General features: G+C 39.9%; 1 protein-coding gene across 5 annotated transcripts in view; it reads right to left on the bottom strand.

The window, feature by feature from the left end:
- The window catches only part of LOC141807243 (disco-interacting protein 2 homolog C-like), an 87,415-nt gene that overhangs the window by 31,693 nt on the left and 42,761 nt on the right, over nucleotides 1-12,961 (bottom strand). For all 5 annotated transcript variants that reach the window (XM_074693095.1, XM_074693094.1, XM_074693096.1 and 2 more), the window contains 9 exons: nucleotides 10,480-10,590; nucleotides 9,629-9,752; nucleotides 9,012-9,121; nucleotides 8,553-8,655; nucleotides 8,400-8,464; nucleotides 6,362-6,455; nucleotides 6,101-6,220; nucleotides 2,885-2,999; nucleotides 2,307-2,446 (listed from right to left, as the gene is read on the bottom strand). In XM_074693095.1, the coding sequence (XP_074549196.1) occupies nucleotides 2,307-2,446; nucleotides 2,885-2,999; nucleotides 6,101-6,220; nucleotides 6,362-6,455; nucleotides 8,400-8,464; nucleotides 8,553-8,655; nucleotides 9,012-9,121; nucleotides 9,629-9,752; nucleotides 10,480-10,590 (982 nt within the window). The remainder of the gene's footprint in view (nucleotides 1-2,306; nucleotides 2,447-2,884; nucleotides 3,000-6,100; nucleotides 6,221-6,361; nucleotides 6,456-8,399; nucleotides 8,465-8,552; nucleotides 8,656-9,011; nucleotides 9,122-9,628; nucleotides 9,753-10,479; nucleotides 10,591-12,961) is intronic.

Raw genomic sequence — 12,961 nt, forward strand, 5'->3', positions numbered from 1 at the left:
GTGAGCAAGTGACTTTGAGTCTTGATTAGCGAAGGGAAGAGGCTAATTGGAGCAGCTAGGATAGTGGACGTAGCACGGAGGAAGAGACACAACCAAAGTAAAACGAAACACCAAAAAGATAAATCTTTTTCCTAAACGAGGGTGAAGCTTGACTCAACTTTCACTTGCTCTCAGGAACTTGGAGAGTAGCACGGGACGAAAAGTGGCATGAGTTGGTATGTGTCAAATGCCTGTGATTAGCTTAATGCTAACATGCCGAGTCAGGTGCACGGCTCTGGAGTCTCTCCCACATGGAAACGCGATGCTACAGGTGATCGCTGAGCTAGCGAGGGTGTTCGCATAACCACAGTTATGGAGTCTGTGGGTGTGTGCTGCAGCTGGCACTGAGCCAAGTAGGAGGAGCCAATCTGAATGTTATGTTTACAAACAACTAACAAAAATTTTCAAAAATACAACTATGCAGAAAAAAAACTTAGCAAGTTTTGGTGTAGAATAGAATAATATAGAATGTACTTCATCAACCTCAGGAGGGAAATTCAGGCCGATTGAGACACACTCACTTGAAAATTCACAAAAACATCTAATTTCAGGTATGAAAGGCTGAAATAAGGCCTGAATACCTGTTAAGTTTCTTAAATCAAGAGGTTTTTTTTGTTTCAGGGGCACTGTCAGGTAAGGTTTTCCTATTTTGCAGACTTTTGCTTCTCATCATTAGAAATTGAGGCCTTATGTTTGTCTTTTCAAATCTTGAAATAAGGAATTTATCTGGACTTGCCGAGTAATGGTTAAGTCTAATAAGACAATTTTAGAAGACATAAGACAAAATCACTTGCTTAGTTTTGGATTTCTTGCAGTCTAACCACAAAAAGCTTTCTCAGAGTTCCATGTGGTGATGAGAATCGAAAACCAGTACCTGTTGATAGTCAATAAGAAATGTTTCAATCCATCGATATTGTTAGCCTTTGAGCTTAATGATTCCCTTATCAATTCTTTACATTATGCTGGAGCCTTAAGTCAACTAGTCTGCTGCAGCTATCTTAGCTTAGCAGTTAGATAATGTTTCCCAAAAAAACTCTGATTCAGTATTTTCAGCTTGAAGTTTTCAGTACGTTCAAAATGGTATAAATCACCTTATTTACCAAAATAACAAAATAGTGCAAGCTTGACGCTAAGGTCTATGGGAAACTGCATTGATATGCTAGCAGTTAGCATATATCAGTATAACTTCAGCTTCAGAATAGAATGTCAACTTTCATCACAGAAACATATCACATTAACTCTTTGTAAAAATACTGAGAATTTCAAATGTCAATTGAAAGGCTCATGGCTGACTTCATAACTACGGAAAGGTTCCAAACAACTTAAACTATTGCTATATCCACTTTGAGACACTAGATGGCCTACTTGAATTATTAATAAATTACAAAACAGTACATCAACGTCACATTGTGTGAAATTTTTACCTGTTTCTGTTTAATTATGCCCAGAAATTTCCAGACTCAGGGACCAATTACATTTTATTCACTTACAGTATAAACTCTATTAAATGTTGTTGGCACAGAAAACTTGTAAAGCTACTTTTTGTACCAAGAAAAATGTTAAGGGAATCGATAAAGAATCAGATCGATAAGCAGAATCTATATTGACAAAATCTTATCAATTCCCATCCCTATTTCCATGTAGTTAACAAACCCAACCAGAAGAAACTCAACAAAAAATAACTGAACAAAATCTTAATCCGATGCTTTAAAAACACCTCCAGCTGCACTAAAACATCATCAAGGCTTAATTTAAGATGGATGATCTTTAATGAAAGTGACAAACAGGCAACATTTGGCAGGATAACCTCTTTCCCACTATCTGACACACACTAATTTGGCTTACACTGATTTATTGTGAGGGTCAGAATGATGACACCAAACCGTACTCCGCCCCCAAATATCCTGAATCATTAATCAACAACAGACTGTGAGGTTAACAAATGCTGCAAAAAAAACAAAAAGAAACTTTAAGCTTCACAAAATAAATCTGGAGCAGTGCTGTTTGTACTTCGAAGAATCATTACCCTATTTAATCTTTTACTCGTCTTCCTCCTCCCACACTTTGATATTTGCTGAGAGCGCTTAGCACCAGCTCCAGATTGTGGAAAACTGAGTCGTTTTAAACCTGATTTAGCTCCTTCACTGCCTCACAGTTTGTTTTAGAGGAACAGACTCTGTGGTTGTGTTTGAAGAGCTAATAATCAGAATAACAGCCTGGTTAGAATAAGAATGTGAGAAAACACACACACACACACACACACGTACCTCCAGGTGTGACGGTCCCCACGTCCTGCACGGTGAGCACCGAGAGCCGCTCCTCCGTGTCGACCCTGACGACCCCGTACGTCAGACCCTGCATGGACAGGACGCCTCGGCCTGGAGGCTGGCTGCTGTCCTCCACCGGCCTGCACACAAAACACACACACACACACACACACACGTTCCAGCATCATTAACCTGCACTACACTGATGAACAAACAGAGCCTGCAGTGGAGAAACGTGTGTGTTGTTTAAATGTTTGTCACCGAGCAGCTTTGTGTGATTCATCGAGCACACACACGGTGGATGGAAATGAATGTTTGCGTCCTCCTGATCCGTGATTGGCTGATTGTTCAGTCATTCTGTTGTTGGAGCAGATTAGCTGCTTCCTGTGATCAGAGTGTGAGAGCTGCTTCTGCTCTGTGTGTGTGTGTGTGTTTCAATATGTGTGTGTACTTTCTGCGTGTATTTGCATGAGACTGTTTGCATATTTGTGTTCCTGTGTGTACGTGCAGATGTTTGCATAATCAGTGTAGGTAAATCAGAGCATGTGTGTGTGTTGGTGTAATGTGTGTGTGTGTACCTCCTGATGGCCACAGTCAGGGCCTCGGGGGAGCTGGCGCAGGGACAGATGACGTCGGCTCTCAGCCCTTTGGTCTGAAAGACGTTGAGGAAGGCGTCGCAGGAGGAGATGGACCCTGACGGACAGAAACACAAACTGTCAGAACGGTTTGAGCTCAGGAGGATCGGACACCTCAACACGAAGCGCTGACGGTAAAAAGACGATCAAAAAGCCGTTACCTAAAGGTTTTTAACTGTGTGTATCATTTAAACCAGCTCTAGAGAGAACAAGGTCAGTGTGTGCTGAAGGATTCAATCTGAGGATCTGGTTTTTATAACGCAACACATTCAAAGTCTGCATTCTCAACACACCACACCAAAGACGGGTCAGACACATGGAAACCAACCACTCCAACATTTAAAAAGTGCATTAAATAGATTAAGATTCTTGTCTGGGTAGCTGAGCATGTTTCTGTTTGGCATCTCTGATTAAAACTCTGCATACTTCGCAGATTATTTTGAAGACAGAATTTTTTAACTCACAGTTTAAAAAATATCAAGCAAAACAATGAGACAGTCCGAAGAGTTCATGTTCACAGCTCAGACAAAGATTGTGGGCTACAGAAAATTAAAGCAGAGAACTCTGACAAGGGATGGGTACTAATGGGTAATTATTAAATCCCAAAGTTTTCAATTTAAATTATTTATTTCTAAAATTATAAACTTGCAGTGCTGTGTTTATGTCCAGCATGGGAAATCGCCTTCTCCTCCGCTCCCTCACAGTTACAAGGATGTGTTTAGGTACCTTAACATGGTACCTTTTGATTATAGAAGGATTGTTTGTTTATCGACAACCCCGGATGCGTGCGCAACTTGGGTGCAGAAGCACTGCAGAGCCAATACCGATATTAATCCGATACGATATCAGCATTAAACATGCATACTTTTATTACTTATTTTGTAGTACGTCATGTTAGAAAAGGCTTGATTAAGTGATATTATTCAAACAAAGAACAGCAGTCAGCAACAGTAGGTATGAGGAAAAACGGACCCATTTATTATTAACCAATGGGTAACAGAAATTTTAACATTAAACATAAGAATGTACTAGTAATTGAATAAAATAAAGAATAAATTAGAAAACCCGGAAAATAACCAAAATAAATCAAATAAAAACAGCAGGAGTGGAGTCTGGAATGGACTGCTTATATCAGAGATTTTAGATGCATTCCGATACGATACCGATATTTGTTTTTTTGCTGATATCGGACCGATATCCGATATTAATATCGGACTGGGACACCTCTATTTCATATGTTTAAAAATAATTTGTTTTGATTTTTTTTTCTAGATTTTAACTATGTTAAGTATTTTATCTTCTTTATAGTCTTTATTGTGAAGGAAAAGTATATTATGTGGCTCCTGAATGACTTTCATCCAGGTGAGCTGAAAAAAAATGGCTCCTTTGAAAGTAAAGGTTGCAGACCCCTGACGTAGACTAATAATCCCTCTATAGATGAATCAGTACCTGGTACTACAGATGGAATTTGGACGAAACCTGTGAAAGTATCTAATCCGGTACCCATCCCTAATTCTGACAAATGTTTTCAGCTTAAGCCTAAACCTTAATGAAGGCAGGAAGCTGAAACATGTTTGTCCAAAATGAAACTGTTCTCTTTAATAAAAGTCTTGTCCAAGTTTTTGACCCTTTTTGGGTATTTGGTTAAAAAAACTGCTCAGCAAATCTAAAAAAATAAATAAATAAATAAATAATTTTCTTGATTTAAGTTCGTACTTTGGGATAGAAATGAACTTGCTGCACTGGATACTCTAATTACTGTTCTCATTAAATAAAGTGTTTTTATCCCATTCATAGGCTGTCGTTTCCTTCTAAAGACTTAAGGAAGCAAACTTTGGTGATATAAAACATAAGAGAAACATTTAACGGACCAGTGTCAGAGCTTTAGGTATTTACTAATCCTGATTCGATCTGATACCTGTATTAATCCAAGATTATCTTCTCCTTATTTTAAGGATGAGATGAAGAATTATGTTTATGCAGCTTCAGGCTTTTCTTACTTTGTAAACAAAAATAAAATAAAAACGTATCTAATGAGTGTTATTACTTTATGGGATTATAAATGTGTAGATGTATGGGGAGTAGATCTTCAGCTGTAACAGGAAGTACAGTTTAACTACAAAGCTCATCAGTGGCTAAATGAGGGGTTAAATATCTTTAAAATGCTGTAGTTATCTTCCTCCATGATACTCTAGCTTTGCTGAGCAAAAACACACAGACCTACTGGTGTTGATGAACTCAGAAAAGCATAGAACTGAGCTGAATAGATCAGCCCTTAGTCACAGAGATCTGATCTTAATTTTCTGAGTCTGTATAGAGACCTGAGCTGTCTAAAATCAGCTTTTTCTGTAAGATTACTTAATATTCATCCTGGTAAAGCTTCTTCATTACATACCTGTAGTTAAAGTGTGCTTTTACACTTTGTTTTGATCAATAAACCTGTTAAAATAAGTGAAAAATAATGGTCTAATTTGTCTTCTCTTGCCTTCCATAATTGTGCTGTCATCTGTTTCACAGTTTGATATAATTTCTCTCGCTGTGAGCTCCTCTCCATCTCATTTGTGTACTTTCTGATGATGCGAACACTCAAAAACAATCGAAGCTCAAGGGTCCGCTTTGAGAGGTGATTTTATCCGCATCAGTCTCCATCAGTGAGGGAACTCAGGCGCAGGTTGAGCGCACTCGAATTTCAAAAGCTGCTTATAGTCGGCGAGGAGTTAGGAACTGGGACACAGCTCTTGAAAATAATGATGAACTGACGCAGGCTGGAAAAAACAGTAAGTTATGAATATAATGTTTTAAACAAGCTCCTGGTTTTGTTTGACTGAATCTGGGTCTATTTTTGAGAGGCGAGAGCTAAGGGAAGACTTTTACCGGACTTTTATCTGAGACCGAGAAAAGGTGAAGAGGTCAAAACATGAAATCCTCTGTAGAAGATCGTAACTCTGTGTTTTATTCCTGATATATTTCATCCATTTCCTCTCCAGCCGGGCTGAAAATCATTTATCACACCAAATGTTCGTAGTCCTGCTCTATTCCTGTAAAGTGACCCAGTTTGCCGAATCCCCGGAGACTTTATCCATTTCTCTGACATTCTCTCCTCCCTAAACTCGGCTGTTAGAGGAAAACGCTCTGAGCGGGCGCTGAGTGTGACCTTACAGGGGTTTGATCCGTCGGCCACCAGCAGCATGCGCAGCGAGCTCAGGTTGATGTCCTTCTGGTCTTTGTGGGCCACCAGAGCCCAGTGCATGTCTCTGGACTTCACACACGCTACCTTAGCTGCAGGGGGAACACACACACACACCCACACACACACAGATAAGAGGGAGACAGAGAGGACATTAGCATTTAATCTGTTTGATGGACGGCTGAGTGTGGAGAAGTGGCAGAGCGGAGTGGCAGGTGCAGTGTGAGTCTGACCTTTGTACTGGCACACTTTCTGGATCCAAGACAGCGGGTTCACCTTCATCAGCGAGTAAGGGACGCTGATCACGTGCATCATGTTCATCACGCTCTGCACGAAAAATCATCAAACTTTTAAATTGCATTTTCATAAAGAGGGACACAATTTTATGGAATAATTTCCTGTTTTATTTTCTGTGCCTGATTGTTCAGAAAGTTAAACTTGCACAAGACTGATCCTGATCTGAAAATCCAACAGGATGAGCTAATCCAGCTCAGTCTCGTTCTGGTTTTTCAAAATAAAACTCAACTGAATGAAACTGATCCTGATCCACAGCAAAAAACTGAAATCTAATCAAGTGTTTTTGTCTTATTTACAGTAGAAAATGTCTTTTTAGACTTAATATGAGCCACATTCACCAGTCCGGAAAAATGTCTTATTTCAAGTAGGTATGGTACCTTTAACATCTGAAACGTACTTTTTTGTGTTAATGTGGTTAAAAAATATCAATTTGTTTAATAAAAAGGAATAAAAAATTTTACAATTAAACATATTTAGTCTTCAATATATAAACTTGCAATGCTGTGTTCATGTCCAGCACAGAAAAATCACCTACTCTTCTACTCCCTCACAGTCTCAAGGATGCATTTAGGTACCTAAACATGGTACTTTTAGATTTTTTGGGAAATGGTTCGGTACTTCCGACAGGATTCGGTCTAACTCAGTATCTAACTCAGTACCCATCCCTAATTTCAAGCTATTTAAAGACAAAAATGAGGTCTAAACTGTAAAAAAAATACACAAATCTGCCAGTGGGGTCGGAGAAATGTGCTTGTATTAAGACATTATTCTAATCTTGACAATTTTCTACCTTTCTATTCTAATTTCTCTTACCCAAAGAGATATTTTTACTTGTTATAGGCAGCTTAAACCTCATTTTCGTCTTTAAAGAACTTGGAATAAGACATTTTTCTAGACTGGTCAGGTAACAGGATCATAACAAGTCCAAGACAAGTTTACTAAAGACTCTAACCCCTAAATTCCACCGCACGCGCCACGCCCTTAAAACGCACTGTGCTTCAGGTCTATTTTCTGCGCGGCCGCTTCCAAACCTCGTAAATTCACTGTCGATAAGAAAGCACTAGACAGGAAGTCACTGTGTGAAAGTACCCGGAAGATTCCAAATAAAACACAATGCATGAACTCTCAAACATAAATTTCCCCAATATGTTATAAATACTTCACATCTGGAGGCACGTGCATTAGGTAAACAGCTGGCTGAAGGGTCCCAGACGCAGCACGACGCCATGGATGAAGAGAAGCTGATCTTGGAAGTGGAGAAGTTCAACATTCTGTATGATCCCAAACATCCTTTTTATAAGGATACAGGCAGAAAGGACAAGGTGTGGACTGACATATCAAAAGTTATGGGAGTGGATGGTGATGGCCCTCCACTGCACTGCGCAGCGCGTGTGGTGGAATTTAGGGGTAAAAGATGAGCAAATCTGGATTTCCACAAGTCTAAATGAGTCTTCTAACTACAAAATTTGTCCACAGGGGGCGCCAAACCCACTGAAAACACCCAATATGGGAAGATCCTGACATCTGCTCTGAAGGAAAGATCTTGTTTTCAATTACTACAGATTTTTGGTGAAATATTTTGACAGTTTAATCCTTTATTTCCGTTTTATAACCTTCACCTACTCTGTTAGTTAATAAATATAGCAATTCAAGAGAAAAATATTTAAATTTCAGAAAAAAAAAAAATCAAAGTGACAGTAAAATTGTCGTAATCCTGCTTGAATCCAGCCCTTGGTGGGGATAGGGATGATCTGGATTTTTGTATCAACCCTATTTCAACTTTAAACGACCCAAACTGGTTTAATTCATGGATTTCGGAGCCTGTTTAGTCTGATCCAGTAGCTTTAATGTGATCAAAGTAGTTTTGAACAACCAGAATCTAAATATTTAAGCAGTGTGTTTGCATCTTTGCAGTGCAGGCTTTGGTGTTTATGTCTTGCAAAAATGTGAACGATGACAATGTTGAAATCTCACCGTCAGGATGCCGTGCCACAGTCCTACGTCTTTCTTAAAGTCCAAAACGTTAACGATGGTCTCTGCTGCAGATGAAGAAAAGAGAAAAACGAGATTGTTAATTCACAACCTGGGTACTGATCTGTGTGTGTGTGTGTGTGTGTGTTCTCCTACCCTCTGTGTAGCTGCAGGACTGGGTGAGAGCCTGGCAGTGTGTGAGCAGAGCGATCCTCGTCACTGTGACTCCCAGCACGCTGCCGTCTTTACAGGTTTTATACTGAGACACAAACAACAGACGTCAGAGACTTCAGGGGAGACGGAGAATGTGACAACAGATCGTATTAATAGAACAGTTTGTGTTGGAGTGTTCCAGCTTCCCAGAGTTTTTACTGTGTATTCAGGATGGTTAGAGTAAGGTGAGATAAAGGTCAGAGTCTCAGAAAGAAGGTCAAAGTTTTTGCTGAAGATTTTTCATCTGTCTGTTATGCAGCCATGTGAGTTACTAAGTGAAGTCACACTTCGTCGCCCAGATGTTGATAAGGAAACCAGAATAATGTCGGCTTCAGTTCACAGACCGACTAAAGTCCCAGCTTGTGACGACAGCACGTTTCCACTGTGGGGTTATTAGCTCACCTCGATGTACGCAGTGTCGTTGTTTGCATCCTTGATGTGAGGGAACCAGTCTCTGGGAGGTTTGGAGAGATGCTTCGACTCGGTGACAAACCACAGCAGCTTGGGCCAACCTGCAGAAACACAGAGACGAGAAAAAGAAAGATTATTACATGGCTTAATCACAAAGTCCAGGTGCATTCAGGGAACCCTTTCAACTCGCAAAAACTCAGCTTTTAATTTTTCTACACGAACGTGACTAGTGGAAATGAGACACACGAGATCCATGCGTGAGGCTTTTATGCTTTTTAACACTCCACGCGGCGTCTGTTGGAGTCTGAAAGATAATGAATTTAGCTGTCTGTAATCAGTGACAGGCAAACAGCTCATGTTAACATGGCAGCAGCTGAAGCAACAACCATCCCGTCCTAAAACTTCAAAGTCTGCAAGCGTTTAACTAAACCCTAACTTGTGACTTGAGTTAAAAGTCAGTCAGCGTTAACCCTGATCCGAGCTGATAGTTTTCTTCAGCGTGTGAATTTTTTCTTTCTTTTATTCTTCTTTCGGCGCTCTGAGACAGACGGCCCCTCCCCCCATCAGCCCGTCACAATCCACCGATGATGGATGATTTTCCCTCTCACCTTTGAACTGTGGGATCTCCCCGGTTGCACTCTTGGGGAGTCCTTTGTGGCAGGCATCGCTGGTCAGCGCCACGGTCACGCCACAGCTGCCCAAAAGGAAGCCGATCTGCTGACTGCCCGCATCCTAATGGCGATAAATATAAGGTTAACTCAGCGTTTCACATCAAAGGTCAACACACCGTTTCTGAAATGATGGTGCAGAAAGATGTGGGGGATGATTTGTTTGGTAAACACATGCACACTTGCAGCTCAGGTGTGATCTTTGCTGCACTGCTGCTGCACTGATTCCTCCTCTGTGAGACACACTTTATGGAAAATCCTGCAGCAGACACTCAGGGCGACCAACGTGCAGCAAAAGGCATTTTCTGCTGCAGCAGTAATCACCGTGAAACCATGACGACCCTGCGCTCACACTGCCGCAAGGACGAGGCGACACGTCTGACAGAGGCTCCAGAGCGAGGAGGAACGGTAAGGTGATACAACCATTTTTTTTTGAGAAACCTACCCTGACACTCGACTTCTTCCCTTCAGACATGTCAGGTCTGAGGAAGTGATGAGTCACAGATCCACAGCTGTGACCTGAGAGATGACGCTAGTTTGTGTGTGATGGCGGGGCAGAAGAGGGGGCATGTTTCTGGTTGTCACACTTGTTTTTCTCTCTGTTCAGACACTTTTTTCTTTTTTAGAAATACTTTGGATACTTCATGAAAGAAAACAGACGAAGCTGAAGATCCAAAAAATGAAATCACCTCACCCTCCATAGAGAAACTAATCCTTAAAACTAAAGGAAGGATTCAGGTTGTATTTTTCTATGTCTATTTTTTGGACGGGAGTTGGATTTAAAAACGTACCTTGCGACTTAAAGGGACCTCTATAGGGACCGGCACCACTTCAGCCAGCAGACAGCCGTAGAAAGCCACCATGAAGGCCACGGGGTCGTTGTTAGGGAACACCAACGCCACCTGACAGACAGAGAGGGGACAGAGACGCAGTGAGAAGTCAGATCTAAACGTCTCTAAAAATCCAGGGAAGAGTGAGACGTCCTCAGTGTTTCTTCAGTATCAGTCTCAAAGCTAAATACAGCAGCTGTTGCTTTGGTTGGCTGGATGACTCATGTGCTCCCTCACCTCTCAGAGTCTTTGACCAACACAAATCTAAAAAATAACGCAGAACAGAAACCTGAAAATCTATTTTTTACAGCCTTAAAGAGGCTGAGGGTTGATTTTATCTTTGTTTCAATGACTTTTTGACCTTTAGGAAACATCCTTTAGGTGTTTTTAGGAGACTTTTTACAGCTCCTGATGTTAATATTACATCTATCCGTGTGGATTTGTATAAATAAAGTCTGATGGTGGTAAGCTTAAAACGACCAAACAGCCCAGCTACTAACACCTGTTTCCTATCTTTATGCTAAGCTAGGCTAGGTTTATCAAGGTGGCTCTACGTTTTAGGTTTACAAAAAGTAACAATGGTTTAAATGATCACTAACAACTTGGAACAAAACTACAATTAAGCTTGATTTTAAAACTAATAAAAGTTGTGATGCTTTGAAGCTGCTGGAAACTGAAATCTTAGTCCATGCGTGGCCAACCAACGGCTTCTTGATTCATTCATAAAAAATATATATGTATATTGTGTGTGTATTGTTATAAATAGTGATGTGCCAATCAATCTAAAATATTGATATATTGATGCAAACGTTGGGATCAGTATTGGTTAATACTTGACTGGACGTGGTCAGAGTGATACTTAAGTTTCAGTTTCTTTTCTCTACATGTGCTCCTCTTAATCCCTCATGTGCCAATCGCTGTATATCTGACCAGATAGATAGATAGATAGATAGATAGATAGATAGATAGATAGATAGATAGATAGATAGATAGATAGATAGATAGATAGATAGATAGATAGATAGATAGATAGATAGATAGATAGATAGATAGATAGATAGATAGATGGAAATTTGTGTAAAAACAGAAAATTGTCTTTGACATGGCTCCAAGATTAAACACACGTACAAACACAATAAATTGCGCTTTGAAAATTGTAAATGTATTGATTTTCATTTCATATCATCTGGTTTATGTGTGAGAGGATGTGTATTTCTAAGACCACCTGTGTGATGTTGCTCTTTGTAGTATCACAGTTACATAAGCCACATAATTTTTGTGGCTCTTGGTCTCTGACTGGTTGGCCACTCTTCTTCGTTGGATTTAATAGCGGGATAAACAGTGTCACGCTATTATTTCACAGCAGCATCCGACTTACACACGCCTACCACGAGAGGGCACTGTGGAAACGCAAAAGGGATCAGGCTTAACTGTACCAAACTGTGCCAAACCGTACTGAACTAAACCGGATTGCTTGGTAGAAACGCGGCTTTAGTGTCTTATTCAAAGTCATAGTTGTGTCACTTGACTTGATATGAGCCACATTTACCAACAAGTCCAGAAAAATGTCAGATTTCAAGATATTTCAAGACTGAAATAATGCCTCAAAGCTTTAAAGAATCATCCAAGAAAAATTCACCTCACTGTCTTACAAAAACAAAGAAATAAGTTTGTTTAAATATGAATAAACAATTGCTTAAATTTGTGATTTTGTCGCTTTAATGCATCACAGCGTTTACTTAAAATCCAGCTAGAGCCTGAAGTCACAAGGCTTAGCTTATCTTAGCTTAGCATAAGGAAAAAACCAAGGCCTGGTCTTTACAAATGCCAACAGCACATGTAGTCACTACCATCAAGTTTTGACTTTTCAAACAAATGTGGCTCATATTATGTCTAATGAGACAATTTGTATCAAATTAGGCAGAAACTCTTTATTAGATTTAAGTTTTTTGCAGAAAATGCTGCTAAAACTTAAATCTCACACAGTGCATCAGTCCAAGTTCATGTCTAAATGTGTCAGTGTGTTATATTAAAGCCACATTGAGCAGACAAGTTCAGAGATTAATCTCATTTAAAGACTCAGCCAAGAAACTTATTGAGAAAATGTTAGCCAACAGAAGATATTTTTACTTATTACAACGATTGAAGTCTTTATTTTAGGCTTAACGTCTTAAAAAAAGATTTATATACCGGTTTCTCAGCCCAGTAAAGCTCAAAGTAAATGTATCTGAGTATAAATCAGAGAAATAAACTAGTCAGGATTTAATTTCCTGCAGATGAAGGCCAAGCAGATTACAGTACAACTGCACCAAAAGGAGAAAGATGACGTGTTTTTCTCTGCTCTTCAGTTTCTTGAAACACAGTAAATCAAACTGCAAAGTGAGCTGCAAGGGAGGTTACAGGGAACACAAACAACAAGACGAAGTAACATCACTGCAGCATA

Source organism: Halichoeres trimaculatus, unplaced genomic scaffold (assembly GCF_033239565.1).
Source record: "Halichoeres trimaculatus isolate MK-OKI-2021-1 unplaced genomic scaffold, fHalTri1.1 fHalTri1_scaffold_18, whole genome shotgun sequence".
NCBI lineage: Eukaryota > Metazoa > Chordata > Actinopteri > Labriformes > Labridae > Halichoeres > Halichoeres trimaculatus.